The 21,888-nt window shown below is 29.1% G+C and overlaps 1 protein-coding gene across 1 annotated transcript in view; it reads right to left on the bottom strand.

The window, feature by feature from the left end:
- LOC123560612 (protocadherin Fat 4-like) overlaps window positions 1-21,888 on the bottom strand; it is a 45,133-nt gene that overhangs the window by 12,488 nt on the left and 10,757 nt on the right. Inside the window, exons 7-10 of the mRNA XM_053517030.1 lie at window positions 7,178-7,246; window positions 5,991-6,119; window positions 4,142-4,388; window positions 3,421-3,545 (exon numbers count right to left, since the gene is read on the bottom strand). Coding sequence (XP_053373005.1) covers window positions 3,421-3,545; window positions 4,142-4,388; window positions 5,991-6,119; window positions 7,178-7,246 — 570 coding nt within the window. The remainder of the gene's footprint in view (window positions 1-3,420; window positions 3,546-4,141; window positions 4,389-5,990; window positions 6,120-7,177; window positions 7,247-21,888) is intronic.

The raw sequence follows: 21,888 nt of genomic DNA on the forward strand, positions 1-21,888 counted from the left end.
AGCTTCTACGAGGGGCGTTCAATATGTAATGTTACTCCGTAACTGCCGGTTGTTTTTAGACGCGGTTTTCGGCACAATATAGAGCAATTTATTGGGAACACCATGCTATATAAATTATAAAAATCGGCAGGTTTAAAGTAAAAATATAATCATTTAAGTGAGGTGTACTCAGGTATACTGGACCATGATTATAATTTATGTTTGTCCTGGGCATCCAGAATCTCAGACAAATAGAATAACTTGTAAAATCACACAATTCTATCATTTTTCTACAAAGGTACAGCAATTTGTGATGCGTTTGGGTTTGTTTTAAATTATTTATTGCATTTTTAATTTTACAACACAACTAAAAAATCTAAACTCGAGATTGATTCCATCTGGAATTGGGGTTGAAAGCGATTAATCAAAGTTATAAGAACTGGTTTCGCAATCGAGAATTAAGATACTAGTGTCAACTTAAAATACAAGAAATTTTTAAACAATAATTATCGCGCCTGACAAAATTGTAGAGGCTTATTATACTCACCTTATCATTTTTCGAGTAAAAATATACACACTCAATTTAAAACTGTTTTCATATGTTTCTGTGAAGATCATGATTTGTTTTATCTGTTTAAACTAAAAATGAAACTATAGTTCTAGTTGTTGAATAGTATAATCAAGGAATTGCATATTACAAGCTTAATATTTTGGACATAAAATTGTCAAGTATACCAGATGACACCTCACTCAAATGATTATATTTTTACTTTGAATACACCAATTTTTCTAATTTATATAACATTGTGTTGACAATAAATTGCTCTATAATGTGCAAAAATCCGCATCTAAAAATAACAAGCGGTTACGGAACTACATACGGAGTAACATTACATACTGAACGCCCCTCGTAAATCGTTTGGGTCGTAGAATTGTACTGAAGTCCGGAAATGGTGATGTCATAATGCCTGGCATCGACAATGGAACCAACTTCTACCGCAGTGACAGTGTACATTTAAATGATGTTGAATTGGAGTTCTACCTCGATTCCATTAAAGATGCCATTTCTAAACACTTTTCAACTTGATTAGAAATAGAAGTAACATCTGAATAACGTTTCTCGTTGTTGTTTTTTTGATACATGTATACCAACCAAACACCATATAGGTCTCTATTATTTATTTTAAAAAGGCTTGCCAGAATTTTTGGGGATAAATTGAAATAAAATAGTTTGAGGCCGAAAATTCCGTCGACTCGGGAGGTAATCGGACGTACTTTATCAGTCGTAAACTTAATGGTAAATATCTCTATGCACTTTTAAGGTTTTTTATTAATTAAAAACTCGAAGTCCGGTTTCGGTAAAAGTTCGGGCACCCGAGCAGAACATTCCAAGTTATGCAACCTTACAAACCCAGGAACAATTGGATCACTGCAATCGGCATCAATATATAATGGCGTCGGCAGGACTTTGTTTACGTATAGTGATATTTCGTGCTTCATAACGATTATTCGGGAGAACTGGAGTATTAAAGTGACTTGATAATTTTTCAAGTGTTTTATGTATATTTAAAGGAGAAATTTTTTTATTCTTGGAATGGACAGTGTTGATGTTATATGTACATGGACGTCAAAGATTGATTTAGCTAATTTACCATGTGTCATTCTTGTTTCTATTTACCTTGTGTCATACTTGTTTCTTTTTGTTTAAATGGATTTTATAACGGATTCTATTCGAAACAAATATAGTCACTTACTATGTTATTAGGGCTGAAAGTTCTGTCGACTCGGACGTACTTTATCAGTCGTAAACTTAATAGAAAATATTTTCATGCACTTATAAGGTTTTTATTAAATAAAAACTCGAAGTCCGGTTTCGGTAAAAGTTCGGGCACCCGAGGAGAACCGAAACTGGAACTCGGGGCAATAGAAACTGTTCGGGTTAGTGGCAAATATCGTCTGTTGCGGTTAACAGATTGTATATAGATTCTAGCTTTAAAATAAGTCTGGTGTATTCGCATAGGTATTGTCCTAGTACTGAGGTAATACCTACATAACCTTGCTTGTGTCTATCTTGCATTGCGTCCGTCGTAGCCTCGCTTAGATACTTGCCCGACTGGTATCTAAAGGTTATTGAACAGTTCCCTTGCATGGATTAGCTTAGCGTTAACCAATGTAAATTTTTGCCTTGCGTCCGTTGTAGCCTTTACATAGACGGCGGTGTGTGCTATATCTTACCTTGAAAAATTTTGCTCATACGGGTATTCCATATTAAGCAGGTGCGTCCGATCTCCTTCCGGTCGACTGAAAAACTTACCTTCTGAGTGGCCACAACATGCCATTTCTTTAGTGATGATAAGTCAGAATATGCTTAAAGTCTACTGAAAATTCTGGTATAATCATGTGTACTTATTGCATACTTATTACTGTTACGTCAGAAATGATAGTGGATCAATGTTCTATAATTTCCATTGCTGGGAACCCTGCGATTTTAGGTAATAAATGGTTATTTCTAAACGTTTGTTTTACTTCTATATTTCGAATGATAAAATAAGAAAATATATAGTTTTCATATGACTAATGTTGGAAAAAGTTATTGACCTCTTGTCTGTGCCTTTATTTTACTGCGAAATATAAGTAGAATAATTAACTTATGTATAAGGTGAGCTGACCTGTAACAAATTTTTATATAATAGAACGAGCAAATTGTATATCAAATGAGCGGACATTTGATGAATTTGAAATACAGTAGAATGAACAAATGTTTAATCAAATGAGCGGATATGTATGAATTTTGAATACTGTGGAATAAACAAAATGTTCGTAAAATGAGCGGGTATATGATACAATTGGGCGGACATGTAACAACTTATAGATACATTGAGTGGACATATCAAGAATTGTAAATGCAGTACAATGAACAAGTTGTAGCTAAAATTAGCGGATACATGATAAATTCTAAATAAAGTAGAATGACAAAGATAATAGATAAATCAGCGGACATATGATGAATTTTTAATATAAAAAATAACAAATTGTAGATAAAATTAGCGGACCAATGACATATTTCAAATGAACAAACTATAGATAAAATGAGCGAACCTTTGACAACTTTGAAAAAAAATGACACAGATCTGTCTTCACTGTAACCTATTTTTAGTATTCGTGGTTTCGAAATGCGTTTATAAAATAAATGGACTAGATTTCATTTCTGAAATACACTTTTCAGCAATACATTTTTAACCAGTACAAAATGATAACAGGAAGTTCCATAACCACAATCATGCCACGTATCAGCTATGCCTGCTCTGTTGGTTGCATGTGGGTTTTTACTTTGTGAAAGGTTAAATTTTGTCTGCAACAATTAAATTACGATTTCACCCTGACTGAGTGGTGTCTTGTTGCACAAGATTTCTTATAAAGACAGAAAAAGCATATACATACCAACTGGGGTATTTTCCGGAATGACTTCAAATGTGTCTGACACAAACTCGGGTTCCAGATCATTTACATCAATAACATTAACAATGTAACTGATATCTGCTGATTTCCCTGATCCATCTAAGGCTCTTCAGCATGAAATTTAAAATGATTGAAGCTACACTGTTCAAGGATGTTATGCGTTGTACTAATTTATCATGTATATTGAACTGTCCTGTTGAGTTGCCTTGTTAGCACTGATTCGTGCCGTTACTTGTCCAGATAAGAAATTATTGGAAACATAGAATTTTTGTCCGGTTTTAAGAAGAGTAAGCGTTCAGTCTGAGGAATATATTAGAAATAGGCAGGTACAGTGGAAACTCTCTGATCCGAACATGCACGGACGAGAAAAAATTCGAATTAGAGGTGTTTTCGAATTAGAAAGGTTTCTATTTTAGAGCGAAATTTACTATATTTACAACATTCTACAATCCATTAGACAGCCAAAACATGAAAAAGATATTTCATTCTATCCAAAGGCTACTGGTGATGAACACAAAAAGGAATAAAAATCAGCGCTTGAATTTTCAAAGGTTTTAAGAACGAAACTACTTTATGAAACTATGTATGAAATACATTTCATGCAGAGTAATTTTGTGTAGAAATACAATATGGTATTAACAACAAAAAGTAGTACTATAGAGAAACTACTAATATATTAATATTAAACGTGGAATTAACTCACCTTAATGAAATAATGTGCGTAGTGGTATTTTCATAGTCCAGTTCAGACACAAGCACCAGCTCGTTTGTATTAATTATTATACCAAACTGTTCAGGATATGGAATTTGGTCTCTGATGATATAAGATGTTGCTGTTTCTGCAGTCCGATTTTGTATCACTGTGTTCACTGCTATGTCCTCGGGGAGCTCATCTATCGTTCCTTTTTCTGGTTCAGTCCAGGCAACTAGAACACAAATGTTAACAAAAGCTGATGTCGTTGAACGTTTAATGCGGTTGATGATCTTTCATACTACATGTAGGTAAAATTAAGTAAAGATAAACCTTTATACTTAACAAGCAAAACTTATGCGAAAATGTCAAGTAAAATATTAGCCCTAATACTTTACACCGCAGTCTAAACAGTATACCTTACATAGAAGAGTGTTTTCGTTTTGACGAATGTTTTGTTCTTTTTTAGAATGTGGCAAATTAAGCTTTTAAATCACTGTATGCACGCCTGGTAAACAACAGAGCTACCTCTTACGGAGGTATAATATCACTGTCGCAGCTTCCGAGTTAGTGCATGTCGCAATTAAAAGAGCATCAACAAATGTGAGTGTCATCTTTTGCATTTTTTCTAGCAGTGTGTCGAATATCACGGGGAATGGTAGGCGATGTAGATATGATTTAGCTTTATAGAGAGCTTAAAGTTTGCTAATTTATTTTTCAAATAAAAAACATCACCACGACCGCAAATTAAAAATAAGTCTATGTACAACAAGGGACAAGGCGGGCATGGCCTATATTGACCTCAGGGTCATGATTTAAATCATCTTTGTAGAGAACACACCTAAGCTCTGTGCGTTGTGTTTTCAAAAAGACATTTTTAAAGGCTTCTTCTTATATAAGCCAATGTAAAACCTATTGACCCCAGGGCGCAGTCATAATTGACCCCAGGGTCATGATTTAAACAAACTGGATAGTTGACATCTAAACAATACTACATATTAAATAGCTAAGGTCTGAACCTTATGATTCTGGACAAAATGATGTTTTAAAAAAAAGGTTTATATAAGTCATTGCAAAACAAGCGGCCCCGTGTGTTGTAAATATTGACCCCCGGGTCAGAATTTTAACAAATCCTTTGACAGATGACAGGGTTATGGAACGGATAAGAAACATAACCCATAGAGTGACCTTGACCTTGAGGCTAGAGATCTGGATGTTACTCAAGAAACATCGTCTTATTATGGAGAATATTTATGAAGAGTAATTTTAACAATGTCTTGATGAATGGCAATTAATCTTTAGCATCAAAATGTGACCTTTACCACGACATGAAACAGACTTTAGTTTAGATGTTAACCTTTGACCTCTACGTATAACCTTGACCTGGGAGCTAGGGATATAGGTCTTGCGTATGACACGTCGTCTCATTATGGTAAACAATAATGCCAAGGTATTTTAAGATCCCTTCACGGACGCAGCCTATGTCTATGCCCCCCTCTTATTCTTTGAAATAGAGATCTGACAGTAATGGCAATGGTCGGTCAAAGTAGAAAAACAAAACAAAAGGAAGAAAATCGGCCACATCTGCAGTAATTAGAGAACTACAATTATTTAGTTTTGCCCCGTTATGTCATATTCCAGTAAAACAATGGTTGCACTTTTATCATTTAATAATTTTACCATTCCTCTACAAATTTTGATTATAAATATAGATTTAAAATTAATTTTACTGGTATGTTCTTTATCATTTTTATCAAATCAGCGTTAATTGATTGTCAACAAAATCAAATTATCGAGTTTTCACTATACTTCACAATTAGTCTTTAACAACTCTCATATGTCTTGTATATTTCATGCTTACTTTTGTTCACAATGACAGTCGCTTCAACCACCAGACTGTATGTTTGGGTAACATTAGGATCCAGTGCCTTATCAAGAGTTAAATCGCCAGTCGTTGTGTTTATACTAAAATCTGCGTTCGTATTTCCGCCTAGATAATACATCAAGCAAACAATCGTTTATAAAGTACTACTGAAGGTCGTCATAAAGCATTGTAGATCAAACATCTACGTCTAGATAGAATATAAGTAAAATAGTCGTCCATATCGTATGATAAAGCATAATAGTGAGCCATTGTTTAGAAAGAAATATCTTGAAAACTGCCTGGATTTATACACGTAGTCATTTATTAATTCATTTAGGGATTAAACACACATCGACCGACCAACGGGTGCATTGATTATCAATGTTTGTAAGTATAATACTTTGAAATGCGATATTTTTCACTTTAAAATTGTAGTGTCAGCACAAATATGCAAATTAGATGAACATAATAAACTGCATATAAACAGTCAGTGCCGGAGGTCCAATTTGGTACCAGTTTTATCGCGTAATTTCCAAACCTTAGCAAGATACGACTAATTATCACCTACACGGTTGCCTTATCAAAATGATTGGTTGCCATGGAAACAGTGAAATAATAAACAATAGAATTTAAAAGAGATTGACTTTTCTTGGGGATTTTTATTTTCATTCAGTTGGTCCTGGAAAACAGGGAAGTAATTCTAGAAAGTTGTTTCTATGCTGACATTATTTATTTATCTCACTATCTGGCTCCTGACACAGGAGAGTGCAGACCTATGGTTCATTGGGTCGTGAGTTCGATCTCGGGTGGGCCATATGTTCTCAGTGACGATTTTGATAAAAGACATTGTGTCTGAAATATTTCGTACTCCACCTTTGATTCGTGTAGGAAATAAAAAATAATTATGCAGCCTGGGAGGTTATATATGGTTTACCCAGCAGGTAAAATGTGCTATTTTAGAGGCTTAGTTTATACTTATTTATTTTAGGTCGATCTTGAAGCAAATTCTGCAACTTATATTTTAAATAATCACTATCGACACCTGATTCCTGATAGAATCCAACGCCAACGTATTTTAGAGGTTTAGAATTTACTTATAAAATGTAGTATTTTTATATATTAACAAACTGGTCGTGCAATCAGAGAGCTAGGTGGCATTATATTTATACTTATATAGTACTTACTTGCTATTAAAAATGTAGAGCTACCAACTGTATCTGGATCCGTTACCTCTGCAGTATAAACAACTGAACCTAAAAGTAAAGGAAATCAATGTTGTAGCCTGCTATTAACGTAAAACAATCGCCTAAGGTTCGTCTGGCAATATAATGTAATTGTGATTAGCTGATCTCTATGCAGTGCACATATACAGCTTTCTTATCCTACATATCTCACAAAGTTTAAAAAGGCGGATATATGAATAAGAGCATAGTGTATTATGTCATATTACAGAGGAAACCATTTCCGGCCAGAACTTGAGAACCACTTGACCAAGAATGTTGAAACTTCACAGGATGGTAGGACATGCAGAGTATGTGATTCCTATTTATTAAGAGATAACTTTTTTAAAGGCCAATGTACCAGCGGCCAGAATATGGAAATCCATTTCCGGTCTGTAACTTAAGGACCATTTGACCTAGAACCTTTAACTTTCATAGGGTAATAACACGTACAAAGTAAATTACCCCTGTAATTCTTGGAATCACTCTATCAAAGGTCAAGATCACTTGGGCCATCCGTCTGTCTCCCTTAATTTTCGACCAACAACTGAAGAACTATTAAACCTAGAACTTTCAAACTTCATTGGGTGATACAGCTTACAAGTAGTATTAAATATAGCGCTTTTGGCGCAGTTTAATCTAATTTAACATTTAGTCTTTGACCTAAACCGACCAATGCCGGACAATTAAAAATCCACAGGTTTTAACTTTACTTTCATTTTCTCATATTTTCAGAAAACCTGGTTATAAATAGCTGACATATTTTCTGAAAATGTTATATTGGAATTTACGTTGTATTTTCTGAAAATGATAATGCGGGAAACCACAAATTCAACCAATCAAAAGCCTGCCATTTTTCTGCCACGAAGGCAGCAAACTGTCATTTGCTTTTACTTTGGCCGAATCTTTGGCCGAATCTTTGGCAGAACTTTGGCAGATTATATTATATTATATTTATTGATAAAATGTAACTTATTTGATCTTATTTTGAATTAGTAAGTATATTATTAGGGTACACATAGTAATTAAAACTTTAATTAAACTTTTAATTAAGCTTTTAATTAAGCTTTTAATCCAAAAGTCTGTTTCTGCCATGGAATACAGGTTCATCCGATATGTAGAATTTGATGTAACTACCCATCAAAAGCATAAATGTTAATTCTGTAGATGCTGAATCGTCATAAGGGTGAATATCAAACATTGTTCCTTGTTTTAGATAAATTTTAATTTTTTTCTTATACATAGACATTAACTTATCAGTGTCAAAGTCCTCAGCTGCCTCAGCTGTTATATTTACATTATCAAATATACCAAAAAGTAAAACATCATCCTGAGGCCTATTATTTCGCCACCTAAATATAAAATGTGATATTGGGCTTTTAGTCGGTTTATACGGTTCACCCGGGGAGCTTGCACCCTTTAATAAAATCTTAATATCTATTATATAAGTTCCGGTTTTTTTGACTATAAACACACCACTCAAAAGCATATCTAGTACATCTATTTTATATTCTTGGTTTGTGTTTATAAAGTCTTTATAATCTACGAAAATTCCAGGTCTTATTTCAAATATATTTAAATAGTTCAGATCGGCCATATTTTTATATGTTGAATGTATCCAGGCACCACGACGGTCAAAATACTTTTTCATTTGTATGTAATCAAAAGTATGATTATAATAGTATTCAAAGAGAAACGCTTCATGTCTCACTTCCTCTACCCTTTTTTCTATTTTCCTGTCTTTCTTTTTAAGTTTAAGAATTATTTCAGCTAAATCATCAACCCGTTTTGTTGTAGCAACTTCAGAAGCAGATAAATTGTCAACAACACCTTTTGTTCTAGCTAATTGTGTTTCTTGTTTTAAGAAAACATTTTTTACTTTTGTAATTTCTTCAGCATTAGTGGTAATTTCTTCAACATTAGCGGTTATTGCTTTAGTATTAGCAGTAATTACTTGAGTATTAGCAGTGATTGATTCTCCTTGTTTAGCTAATATTTCAACTACAGAGTCCAAATCATTTATTATTTTTTTAATTTTATCATTAATTTTATCATTAATTATCTTAATTGCTTCTTCTTGTTTAACTGATTTTTCAGCTACAGAGTCCAGTTCATTTTTATGTTCTTCAACTTTAGCATTAAATTCATTAATATCTTCTTGTAATTTTTTTGTAATATTACTTAATTCTGCATATTTTAAATTGTGACGGTTGTCAACAATACTAATCCAATTTCGAATTTGTTTTTTAAAGTCATCTATTTTAGAATTAATTTCTTTTTTAAAGTCATCTAATGCTGTGTCATGATCATCACCTCTTTGTGAAGCTGCCTTTTCCAATTCAGATTTATATTCTGCAAATTTATTTGAAAATGTATCGAGTAAATCTTGATTCCCTTTTGTCATTTCAGTATTTAGTTTTTTATTTCTGTTCTGATTTCTAACTGATACATATTTTGTAACTTTTTCTCAGCTTCAATAATCTTGTCTTTTAGTTCTTCATGTTTAATCATACTATCTTTTAATTCTTGAACTTGAGTGTATAAAATGTTTAAATTAACTCGAAATACTTCTTTTATATTGTCATCTGTCAAATCAGATTTCTCTTCAAGTTCTTTAATAGAATCAGCCATAGCTTTCATTTCTTCTTCAATTTTACCTTGTAATTGATTAATTAATAATGAATTCTTTTTAAAATCTTTTGTTAATTCTTCAATATTCTTTACTTCTACTTCTAGTGTTTGTTTTATACTTTTGACATCTTCAAGTTATAGTCATCTATTACACTTTGAATTTTTTTATACACAAACCGTCTTGAAACTGCCATCGTTGGGTTATCTGGATTTCCTAGGTTTGATTATTTCATTACCTCCCATATCTAATGCTCTATTCATTGTGTTTATCAAGTTCCTTATTTCTATGAAGATACGATTCCGTTTCCTTTTTAAGCTTTTTGAATTGTTTTTTAGTAGCATAATCACTTAAATCAATATCAAATTTAACTTTACTTATACTGTCAGGTTCACTTATTTGTTTTCATCATTAAAAACTCCCATTATATAATTATTATATATTACCATAAAGCTTTTTCTTAAAACTTCCTTGGTTTGTCAATATAATAAGAAATCATATTTTTGATTTATTACATTAGCAAAGTATCACGATCTATATTTGTTCAGTACAAATACTATTATTTTCCCCTTTACTTGGACTTTCAAATAGAATATAGTGTGAACAGTTAATACGGATATTTTTGGTGTTTCATAGTAAGACTGACTTAAATAAATAACACAACAGTTTTTGTGACGTCCTTGAATAAAAGTATTTTGTTATTTCATTTTGAACTTTTTTATCTTCACATACAAAATCATCAATATTACTACTTTTTGTTTTTCTGATTCAAGATTCTCACAAGGTTCAATTTGGTTGGGATCAGCTGAATATTCAAGTATTTCATTTGGATCTACTTTAATTTTTTTTGCAATTTGGTTTAAGTTGTTAATTAAATCCTGATATTTAGATTGTTCTAGGTTTTTAGCATATAAGATAAACTTATCATAATATATAAGAGGTTTTCGAAGTATATGCATTAATGTATTTGTTTTTCCAGATCCAGAAGATCCACATATTAACATTCTAAAACATGAATCTGGCATAAAAGGATAAAATTGTTTAAAGTTATTGGATTTATCACTTTTTGTATCATAATTTGGAATTTCCATTTATATAATATTACATTATTTTACAATATCTTACATTATCTTACATTATTTTACATTATTTTACATTATCTTACATTATTATATAAATGCAATCAAAACTAATGAAATGATAATAAGAAAAAATTAGTTGGCAAAAGATGAGAAATCTTAGAGAAGAAATAATGAGAGAAAAAATAAGAAAAGCACAAATCGGGATATGATACTGAAATTTATAAACCAATTACTGAAAAAATAGAAAGTCAAAAAGAACAATTATCAAGTCAGTTAAACGCATTACCTGGAATAAAACAACAATTAGCATTACTAGGTGATGAAATGAAAGACATACAAACATACCAGGGTGTACCACAGCTATTCCAAGAACCAAAAGAACCAATACGATTATTACCACCAAAACCGGCTCCCTATACACCAACACCGATAGATTGGGGAGATGAACCAGCTGGACGGGTTTCTCAAGATGAACTTAAAAGATTAGAAGATTATGGAAGAAAAAAGATGGGAATAACTGAAACAACTGATGATACAACTGAAGAATCAGAAGAACTGGGAGCAAGACCGAAAGAAAAAAAAATACATACAGTAGATTTAGATGCTTTTGTGGATAATGATGTTTTAGAAGAATATAAATATTCCAAACCGTCTGAAATATTTGACCTTTTAAATGCAGATAATCTAATCCAGATAAAATAAATGAAGACAATCTTAAAGCTACAATAGATAAGGTTACTGGAGATATTAAAAAATTAAATGGTCCAATAACAAGCAAATCAAGATCAAAAGATCCAAATAAGCAAGAAGAAGCAAAAGAATTAAAACGTAAACAAGGCGAACTGATAAAGTACAAAAAACGATTAAATTATATTCTGGTACGGAGCTTATATATAAAAAGGAAAAGGAATAAAACATCATAACCCATATAAAGTTTTACCAAATGGACAATACGGTAATTTAATTATTAACTTAAATAAACTTTATGGTCAAAATAGTTAATTGCTAAGGATAGAATAACTGGAAAAGAAGTTATTAACACTAAAGTAGATGATGATTTAATTGATTTGATTAATAAAGATATAACAATAAGAAAAAGCATTCAAATCATTCAAGAAAAATATTCAAAGAATTAACAGAAAAGTCAGGATTACCTATCAATAAAAGATCTATGAAATTTAAAAAAGTAATTAGAGGACAAGGTTATGACGTTTGTCCATGTAATCCGAAAGAATTGGTTAATGACTTGGAGTTAATTTGTGGTTCAATTAATGCTGGAAATAATAATGAAGAACTAAAAAATGAAGGTATAAGAATAATTGATGAACTATTAAAAATGAATTCACTATTACCAGAACAACATGAAATGTTTTATAAAAATTATTTTTCTTGAATTTAGTTTTTAATTAAAGTTTTTAATTATATATAAATGGAACAAAAAATAGTATTAGTTCTGAAACAGTTAAAGATAATAAAAAATAAACCGAGTGATTTTACAATCAGATTTAGTCGTTCTTTAATTTTAGATAAAAATAAAACTTATGTTGTTGGTTTGGATAGTATTAACACTATGACCTATTCTTGGCATAATATTAGTGATGAATATGACAATAAAAGAATTCGTTTATCATAATGGTAAGGATTGGAAAGATATTATATTTACAAATGGTTCTTACAGTTACACAGATATTAATAATTATATTAGGGAAACATTAATAAGTAATGATGATTATGAATTTGATAAATCAGAAATTGCACCAATAAGTTTGGAATTTGATTTAAGTAGTTTTAAGATTTTGATTTCAATTACAGATAATTTTAAGTTGGATTTGGAAATATCAAATTTTCATACATTGCTTGGATTTGAGAAAAAAAATAGACAAAACTGAATGGGGAACTAAAACACCAAATATAACTAACTCTGTGGATACAATTTACATTCATTGTGATCTTATTGATAATTCACTTGTTGATGGTAATTTCAGTGATATTATCTATGCTTTAAGTACTGCAGATTTAACAAGAGCTTATCCATTTACAAAAGAACCACAAAGAGTTGGATATTCTGAAATTAATAAATATATTATAAATTCAATTAGAATATATATTACAGATGTATTTGGTAATAATTAATTTTAATGAGTTGAAAACAAGTTTTACACTAATTTTAAAAGAAATTTGAAATTATAAATTTTAGTTTTATATAATGTACAAGAAAAGTTTATGACAAAATAAAGGAATATTTATTTATGTTGATGCTCACAGGAGAAGAAATCATACACGAACGGTTCTTTGACACTTTAACGAAATTGCTTTCAAGTTCAGCCGCATCTTCAATTAGCACAGCTGGAAAAAAGCTTTGGAAACAGCAGGAAAAGCAGCACTTGAAAGTGAACAAAAAGGGTTGGAACAGAAGTTGGAAATTTAGCTGCAGCTAAAATTGTTGAAAAACTTAAAAGAAACCTGCTCCGGCAGTTGGTAATTTAATTGCTAAGGAATTACAAGAAAAGAATATAGTAAATAATAATAAAAATAATAATGATAAAGAGGAGGATATTAATATAAGATTAAATAGATTATTGTCAGGATCTGGGACTTTGGCTCGTGCTGGAACTTCAGCTCAACAAAAGCGTATTAACAGATTAATTTATAAAAAATAAAAAAATAAAATAAAAACTAGAATAAAAAAATAAAATAAAAACTAAAGTTTTAACTTTAATAAAAAATAAAATAATATATAATATATACATGTTTAGAACAAAAGAATATTGTGAAAGATACGAACTAACCCTATTCAATTAGATCAGCATTATATCTGTCATGGGAAATAATGTTAAGCAACAAAAAACGGATATCACTTTACAATTAATGATAGAAGTTCATATTTTGATTGGTTTAATGGTTATTTTGAAGTAAGTTTTAAAGTAAATAAGCTTGCTGATGGTGCTGAGTATGATGGAGCCCAAATCGCTCTAAATTAATAATGGCAGCTTCATTAATTGATCAGTTAGTGGTTAAACAAAATGGAAAAAATTGTTTATGATTGTAATAATTTATACAAAGTAATAAATGTTAAAGAGTTTGGTTGAACTATCTGAAGATTATGCAAATCAACTGGAACAAATGAATTTATCTATTTAGATACTACTGTACTGCTGCTGCTGTAATAATTCGGGGTTTTGCTATTAGAAAGGATTTAATCAAGAAAATAATGAGGTTAATGCTAAAATTCCATTAAATAATTATTCTTTTTTCAGGGTTTAGAAACTAATATTTTACCTCCAAGTCAATTCAAATAACACTGCAGCTGACAGATGATGATGAATAATTTTTAGAGCTAATGCTGCTGATCCAGGTAGGGTAATTGTAACAAAATTAATTCTATGGGTTCCACGTTTAATTTTTAATGAATTTGGGTTTGATCTAATTACTACTGAAAGATTTAAAAAAGCAAGATGGTCATACCTTCGGGAAATGATGATGCAATCAACTGATACACAACAGATTAATTACACTTTTAGAATAACGGCTGGCGTAACAAAACCACAACATGTATTTGTTTATTTACAACGACCTGACAAAAGTAATAATCAAGAAATGAATCCACATTTATTAGATACATTTAAACTTAATGCAGCAGATGATGATTATAATTCTGTTTTGAGCTTCTGTCGTCTTGAAGTTGGTAATGGTGTTTTTTATCCAGAAACAGAATATACAAGTATATCAAGAATATATGATGATGTAATTAATTATTATTATAAACAAAATAACAAAACTACTGGAAGTCTGCTAAATAGATTTAATTTTCATAGTTTGTTTGGATTTGTTCATTTTAACTTGGAATATAAAAAGGAAGTAACTACAGAAGATCCTAAGCAGATTACATTAACATTAAGTTAACTGCACTTCCCACTGCAAAATATCTATTTACGCAATTGTATTGTATGAGGAAACAGTTGAAATAAATACTATTGGAAATGAACCTGTTATTGTTTAAATAAAATAAATATAAATTAAAATAAATATAAATATAAATTATATATAATGTCATCAAATTATATTGAATATAAAGTTAACCTTACAGATGGACAAAAGAAAAATTTAGCCCGAGCCTACAACAACAAAACTCCATATAATTTTAGATTAAAACATGAACAATTACATGGAACTTCCCTTTACTTTTAACAAAAACACAAATTAATCAAATTAAAAAAGCTGTTGCAATAAGAAGGGATTAGAAATTACAATTTCGAAAAAAAGATGTCCAGTCAAGGTCAAAATGGTGGATTTTTAGGAGCTTTGGCTGGTTTGTTAGAAAAACAATTCTTCCAATGGCAGCAAAAATAGCTCCAAAAATATTAGCCCCTCTAGGCATTGGCGCTTTGTCTGTGCTAGCCAGTACTGGTGTTAGTAAAATACTTGGAAATGGTATGATTTCAGTAGCTAATGATAAGAGAATATTGATATCACCATATCTTACACCTAATCAAAGAAAACAATTAGTAGGATCTGGAGTGATTAAATTAACACAAAAACAAAAACAAGACGGTGGCTTTTTAGGTATGTTGGCTGCTAGTCTAGGAATACCTTTGATTACATCTTTGTTAAGTGGAAAAGGATTACAGATTGATTCTCAACGGAGACCTTACAGAGGAATTCCTATAGTAAAAAAAAAATAAAATTTATAAACAAACCTATTTCTAACTTTGGAATTGAACAATGGGTAAAACAATTAAAAATTAAAAACTTTAGGGGTGTATTTAGTAGAAATAATTTACCAAGAGTGAAACTCTCGGAGACCACAGGTCTACCAAAATTAAAATTAAAAGAAAAGGTTTGAATGTGGAATTATAAATTTGGACGACTCTGTTGGTCCTGGAACACATTGGTTTGTTTACTTTAATACTTTGTACTTTGATAAAACCAGAGGTTTTCTGAGAATGCTTTGTATTTCGATCCATTTGGACTTCCTCCACCAAAGAAGTAATTAAGTATATACCAAATGTAAAATACAACATGTTCAATATCAAGACAAAACAAGTACACTCTGCGGATATTATTGTTTATTTTTCATTAAAATGTTACAAGATAAAGTACCGTTGTATGATTTATTGTATAAAATACTAAAAAATTCATAATCAAGAGTAAATGAACAAACTATTATAAATTATTTTACCAATAAGGACATTATTTAACTGAAATTTAACTGGAATAATTAATATAATGGGAATTTCAATAATATAAATGAAAAAGTAAATAAAATAGAAAAAAAATAGAAAGGCATATTAATAAGAAACCTCCATTGTTTTTAACAAGTTATACCCAGTACCGATGGTGGATTATTTCAATGGAAAACTGTAAATGCTAGTCCTGGTTTAGTTCAGGTGGTAATAATGTAAGAATTAATTTTAATTGCATTTTAATTATTTTGTTGATGCAATTAAATTAGATAAAGGAGAAGCTAATTACAAATAAAAAATAAAGAAAGTGTAATTCTTCAAAGTTATCATGTAAAAAATAATAGAAAAAATGAATCTATTTCTATTAATTATGCAAATGAATTTAAAATAAATGATGTTATTTATATTAATTCTTTAAACGTATGAATATTTCAGTTAACAATTTATGGTTCTATAATTTAATAAAAACTTTAATAAAAACTTTAATAAAAATTAATTAATTTAAGAATAAGCTAATGTACAATACCATTATCAAGAATATATCTTTTATCATCATAACATGATAAAGATGTTTTATTTATAACATAACTGGAAAGATTGTGTTTATCAGAACGTATAACTTTAAAGGTGTGATTACTTTGGGTTGAATTAAACAAAGTATCTTTGTAATTTTTATGAACTATTGTTTTCTTAACAACAAGTTTTTTATTTCCTTTACATTTCTTAACATTAACTTCATTTTCTAATAAATATGAATACATTTTACTTCTTAATCCAACAATTCAACAATTACTACACCGGCAGCTTCATCTTTAAATTTTCCAATTACTTTTTTATTATTATCAAATAAAATTTTGAGTTGTTATCGTAATCACTATTATCAAATAATCTTTGTCCTTATAAAAGTCTTTATACGCATCTTTGGTTTTTATTTCATAGCATAATGAATCAGTGTCAGTAAACAATAATTTACAATTACCCTCGTACTTTTCCTTAATGTAATTATAATGAAAATCATACATTAAATATTTTGATAAATCTAGAATGCACATTCCAACATAACAAGGTCTGTTTAATAACAAACTTTCTTTTATTCTATGAATACCAAAAAGGTTAGAGTTAAACATCGTTGAACTAACAAATGAAGGTTGGCTATGTATTTTAATAAAATATTTTCATCATGTGTTAATTTAATATTAACCCTCTTACGTAAATTCTCCATCGTCTTACCGAATACAGAGTTGTTCATTAACTTAAAAAGTCCTTTTCAAATGAATTTTTTGCTTTAGATCTTTTTGAGTATTAAAATCAATATACTTTTTTAACCAAGGACTTTCGTCAAAAGTTATATTTTATGTATTTTTGTTACTTTTAACCCTAATTGTGTATATAGTTTCAAGATTTTTTTAATGAACTACATAATTTTGTTTTTTCATTAAAGTTGGAACTATATTTTTTTACATTACTTTTCCTATTTCAATTCTGTTTTAATATTTTTACTATAATCAGAAAGCCATTGATCTGGTATAATAATTTTTTCAGGAGCTAAAGGATAATCGTTGTGGGTTTTATGTAATTCTTTTGGATATTCAAGATCACATTCAACATAAAAGTTAGTTTTACCTTTTGCAATTAATTTCTTAAATTGTTTTTCGGATATAAATTTAAAGTTTCCAGAGGGCAAAGGTTGACACATAGCCAACCGTAAAGGTTATTGGCGTCAAGGTACATAATGTATTTGCTTTCTTCTTTGAATTATAATCTTTCATATATTTATTGTTTGCTTTACTGTATCTGTTTGAAATATAACTTATTCCTCCTCTCAGTCCCTTTTCAATAAAAAGATACATATCAATATCAGTTATTAAATCTAACTTAATTCCAGTCATTTTTAACATTGCATCCCAAGCTAACCCAGGACTACTAAAATAATGACAAGGATCTAATTTGTAGTACTCTAAACATAGTTTTCTAAAATTTTCAATACATCAGCTAAAAGTAATACGTCAGTTTTTAAATATAGATCATGATATTCTCCCAGTGTTTTTATTTTAAATTTATTCCAAATATTTTTAGCATGTTCGTATTCATTATCAGAAATATTAGTTTCATTTAAAATTGAATAAAATCTTCTTTAGAAGGTAATTTTTTTCTTTAAAATTTTTTAAATGAATCCATGTAATCATATGGATAAACACCTTTTGTCTTTAATAAATTAATGTTTTCACAATCAAATTCTTGAGATAAATATTTAAATTCTGGAATATTTTTTACTAGGTTATCCAATGATTGAGCATAATTGGAATGAATCAATAAAGACCAAGTCAGAAATCATAAATGCCATATATCTTTCCATATTGTTAGGAATAACATTTATTCTTTTTTAAATTTCCCTATTTGTTGCATAATAAAATGACCGTCATAACCTCTTAAATTATGAAAAATAACAGGAATTTTATGTGTTAGTTTAAAATTAATATTACATTCTGAGTGAGCACTTCCTCTGAATTTTCCTGTTATAATGACAATGATCACGGACAGGATTTTCATTTTCCTTATATTCTTTTTCACAAATATGACAAAACTTTTGTTTTTTAAATTCACTTTCATCTTTTTTAGACATTCTTAGTTCTTTGTTAAAGTTAACACTAAATATTTCTTTACAATATTCCACTTCCTCAAGCATTTTTTCAATAAACTTATAAACTGCATTAGGGCCTCTATAAATCTGGGTTGGTTTAGTATATTTATCGTCATAACAACAAACAACTTTATAGCCGTAACCACAATCTATATGATTTTGATATGCTTCAGTAAATGAAGATTCAGTTGATGGTAAAGCAGTTAAAACTTTTTTAGTTATTGATTCAAAATCAGCATAAATTACAAAAGGTACTGCTAAACCTTTATGATAATTTTTAAATTGTACTTTACTTCCCTCTTTTGGCATTTTTACACCTTGGATACCATTAATAGCTAAACAATTTGGAATATGTTCATTTAATATTCTTTCTTGTGAAAAATTCTGTAAACATGATTTACAAAAATGTTTTTTATGTTGATATTTTGTTTTTTGAAACATTAATCTATTAAAGTCTTTTATCCAAACATAATGTTGGACTACAGTTCTTGAGGGTTTACAGTCATCATCAGTTATTTTATCATTTATTTTATCATTTATTTTATCATTAGTAATTAGCAACATGTCACAGTGTTCTTCGTATTGATATTTTGATATGTACAATGGATAAATACTATTTTCTTCATATCCAAATATATTAAATGATATTTCATTTAAAACTTCTATTTTAGGTATTTGATTTAATGTAACAGGAAATTTAATTCCAGTATAATCAAGATCGTTTATATGTTTTTTATATTTTGAAACTCTTTGAGGGTCTTTTTCAACAGGAAATTTGTAAGCCAAATGACACCATCTAAAACATTCATTATCATCATTCTTTATATTTATTAATCCTTTCATTGAATTTTGTAATGGTTTTGGTAATTCTAAATAACTTGAAGCAGCCAATGGATTATACTTATATCTATTTATATAATGAGCATCAACTGACTCTATTCTCCAGCCACTTCCTTCAGAAATCCAATTACCAATTCTATTTATTATTTCATCAAAAGCTTGATGTAAAGTTTTTTTTTTATTTCATTTGTGTTAATAATTTCTAAAGCCTTGATTGAAAATAAGTGATTTATATATTGTATCAGTTTTATCCATTTTGCAAAAGTTATTTTTAAAACAACGTTTATTTTTATACCTTTTAAAGTTTTAAGTTCAGATTTAAGTATTTCATAAGAGTCGTTTATAGTTAAATATAATTGATTCTTTGGATCTTGTCTATATGTAATTTTAATTTCAAATTTCTTATAATATTGTTTTGTAGATCTCTCGATTTCCATCTATATATTATATTTAGAAAAAAAAATCTTCAAGCAAAAAAGGATTAAAAAAATAATTAAAAAATAATTAAAAAAAATAATAAAATAAATAAAGTTTTAAATTATCTTTAAGAAGAATTAAAATATTTAAACTTATATCTTTTTCCATTAACTTTTGATATTCCACATTTTACTCGGTTTGTCCCTTCACAACACATTTTTATTAACCCAGCATTAATACCAAATTCTTTAGATGCTTTGTAAGTGCTTCTATATATTTTTTCTTCATTAGTATCACAATCGGTTACAATAACTTTTTTAGGATTGTTTCGATAATTATTTGGTCTGGGACAATCACATAATCTTTCATCATTTTCTTCTTCAGTTAATAGACAACCACAGTCCCATTCAAATAAATTATTTTTTAAAAGATAAGGATCTATAACATTTTGTAATTTATCAATAACGTGATTTTTATATTCATCGCTAACTATTTGATCAAGTTTTGATTTAATAACATTTCTTCTTTTAAGAACTTTCTTATATGAATTTTCATCTGGATTCATTATTTCTCCTAAAGTGCTAGATAATTTTGGCATAATCATTCTATCTACCTTTCTATTAACCATCTATATATAATATACTTATAGAACAAAATCTTTAAAAACGCACCTAATGAAATTATATTGATTTGAGAAATTTGTTTATATTAACTATATCTTTTGAATAAGATTTTAAAGTCATTTTTTTCTAAATTGTTATCAACTGTTAAAATTTTAATACCTTCTTGAAACATTCTGTTTAACCATTCTTCGTGTAATTTGTGTAGTTTTTCTAAATAATCTAAACCAACTTTGTTTTCTTCCGTTCTGTTTCTTTTTTGAAGTCTTTTAAAACATATTTCTGGGTCGGTTTTAACATAAAACAAATCCATCAATTGGGTTTTTTCCATATGGTTTTATAATATGATCAGTTAAGAAAAGATTGTATACTGCCCACTCGGGGTCATTATAACACCGTTGTCGTGATGTTGTTTTGTAAAAACATTACTGTTAGTTAAATAACAACGTTCAAGAACAGAAACACCATCAAACTGTTTAGCAGAAGATAACATTTTTATATGACTGTTTAAAGTTGTTAGCTGAAAAGGAAATAAATATTTGGAAGGTTCTTGAGCAGCAAGTTCAAAAGGTTATATGAATTATAACTTGGGTCCATAACATTTTGCCATTCGTGAATTGGTTCTGGAATTATATTAAAATTAGGATTATATTCTTTAATAATATCTAAAAACGTACTTTTTCCTGATGCAATATTACCTTCAACTGATATAATTTTTCTCATTTATATAAAATACTTATAGAAAAATCTTTAATTAAAGTTAATACAACTCTTCTTCTTTTTTACTTTTATATCCGTTAAGTTTAAATTCCTTCATATGCATTTCAAGAGGTGTTGAATAATTTTTTTCTTCTGCATTTCTATAGTATTGTAAAAATATCCTGAATAACTTTTTTCTCTTCTTCTTTATTTACTTTTCCGATATGTGCTTTTGTTATAAGTTGTTTTATTTTTTGATGATGTGATTTTAAATAAATTTCTTGTCGTCAAGTTTTAGTCTGTTAGTAAATATGGTAATTACTGATGGAACAGCACCAGCAACTGCTACAAATATAGGAATAGCTGGAACAAGTAACTAATGCAGCTGAACAACCAAAAACACCTGCTGTAATAATATAATCCGGTACTTACTCTCCGCAAAATTTATAACTTTTTTCTGTAAGCAGCAGCTAGTTTAGTTAAGTGAATAATTAATTGATCTATTGTTTCTATTCCATTATTATTAGAAATTTGATTTTATTACTCATTTATATAATTAATACT

The sequence above is a fragment of the Mercenaria mercenaria genome, chromosome 10, assembly GCF_021730395.1.
Source record: "Mercenaria mercenaria strain notata chromosome 10, MADL_Memer_1, whole genome shotgun sequence".
Classification (NCBI taxonomy): Eukaryota; Metazoa; Mollusca; class Bivalvia; order Venerida; family Veneridae; genus Mercenaria; species Mercenaria mercenaria.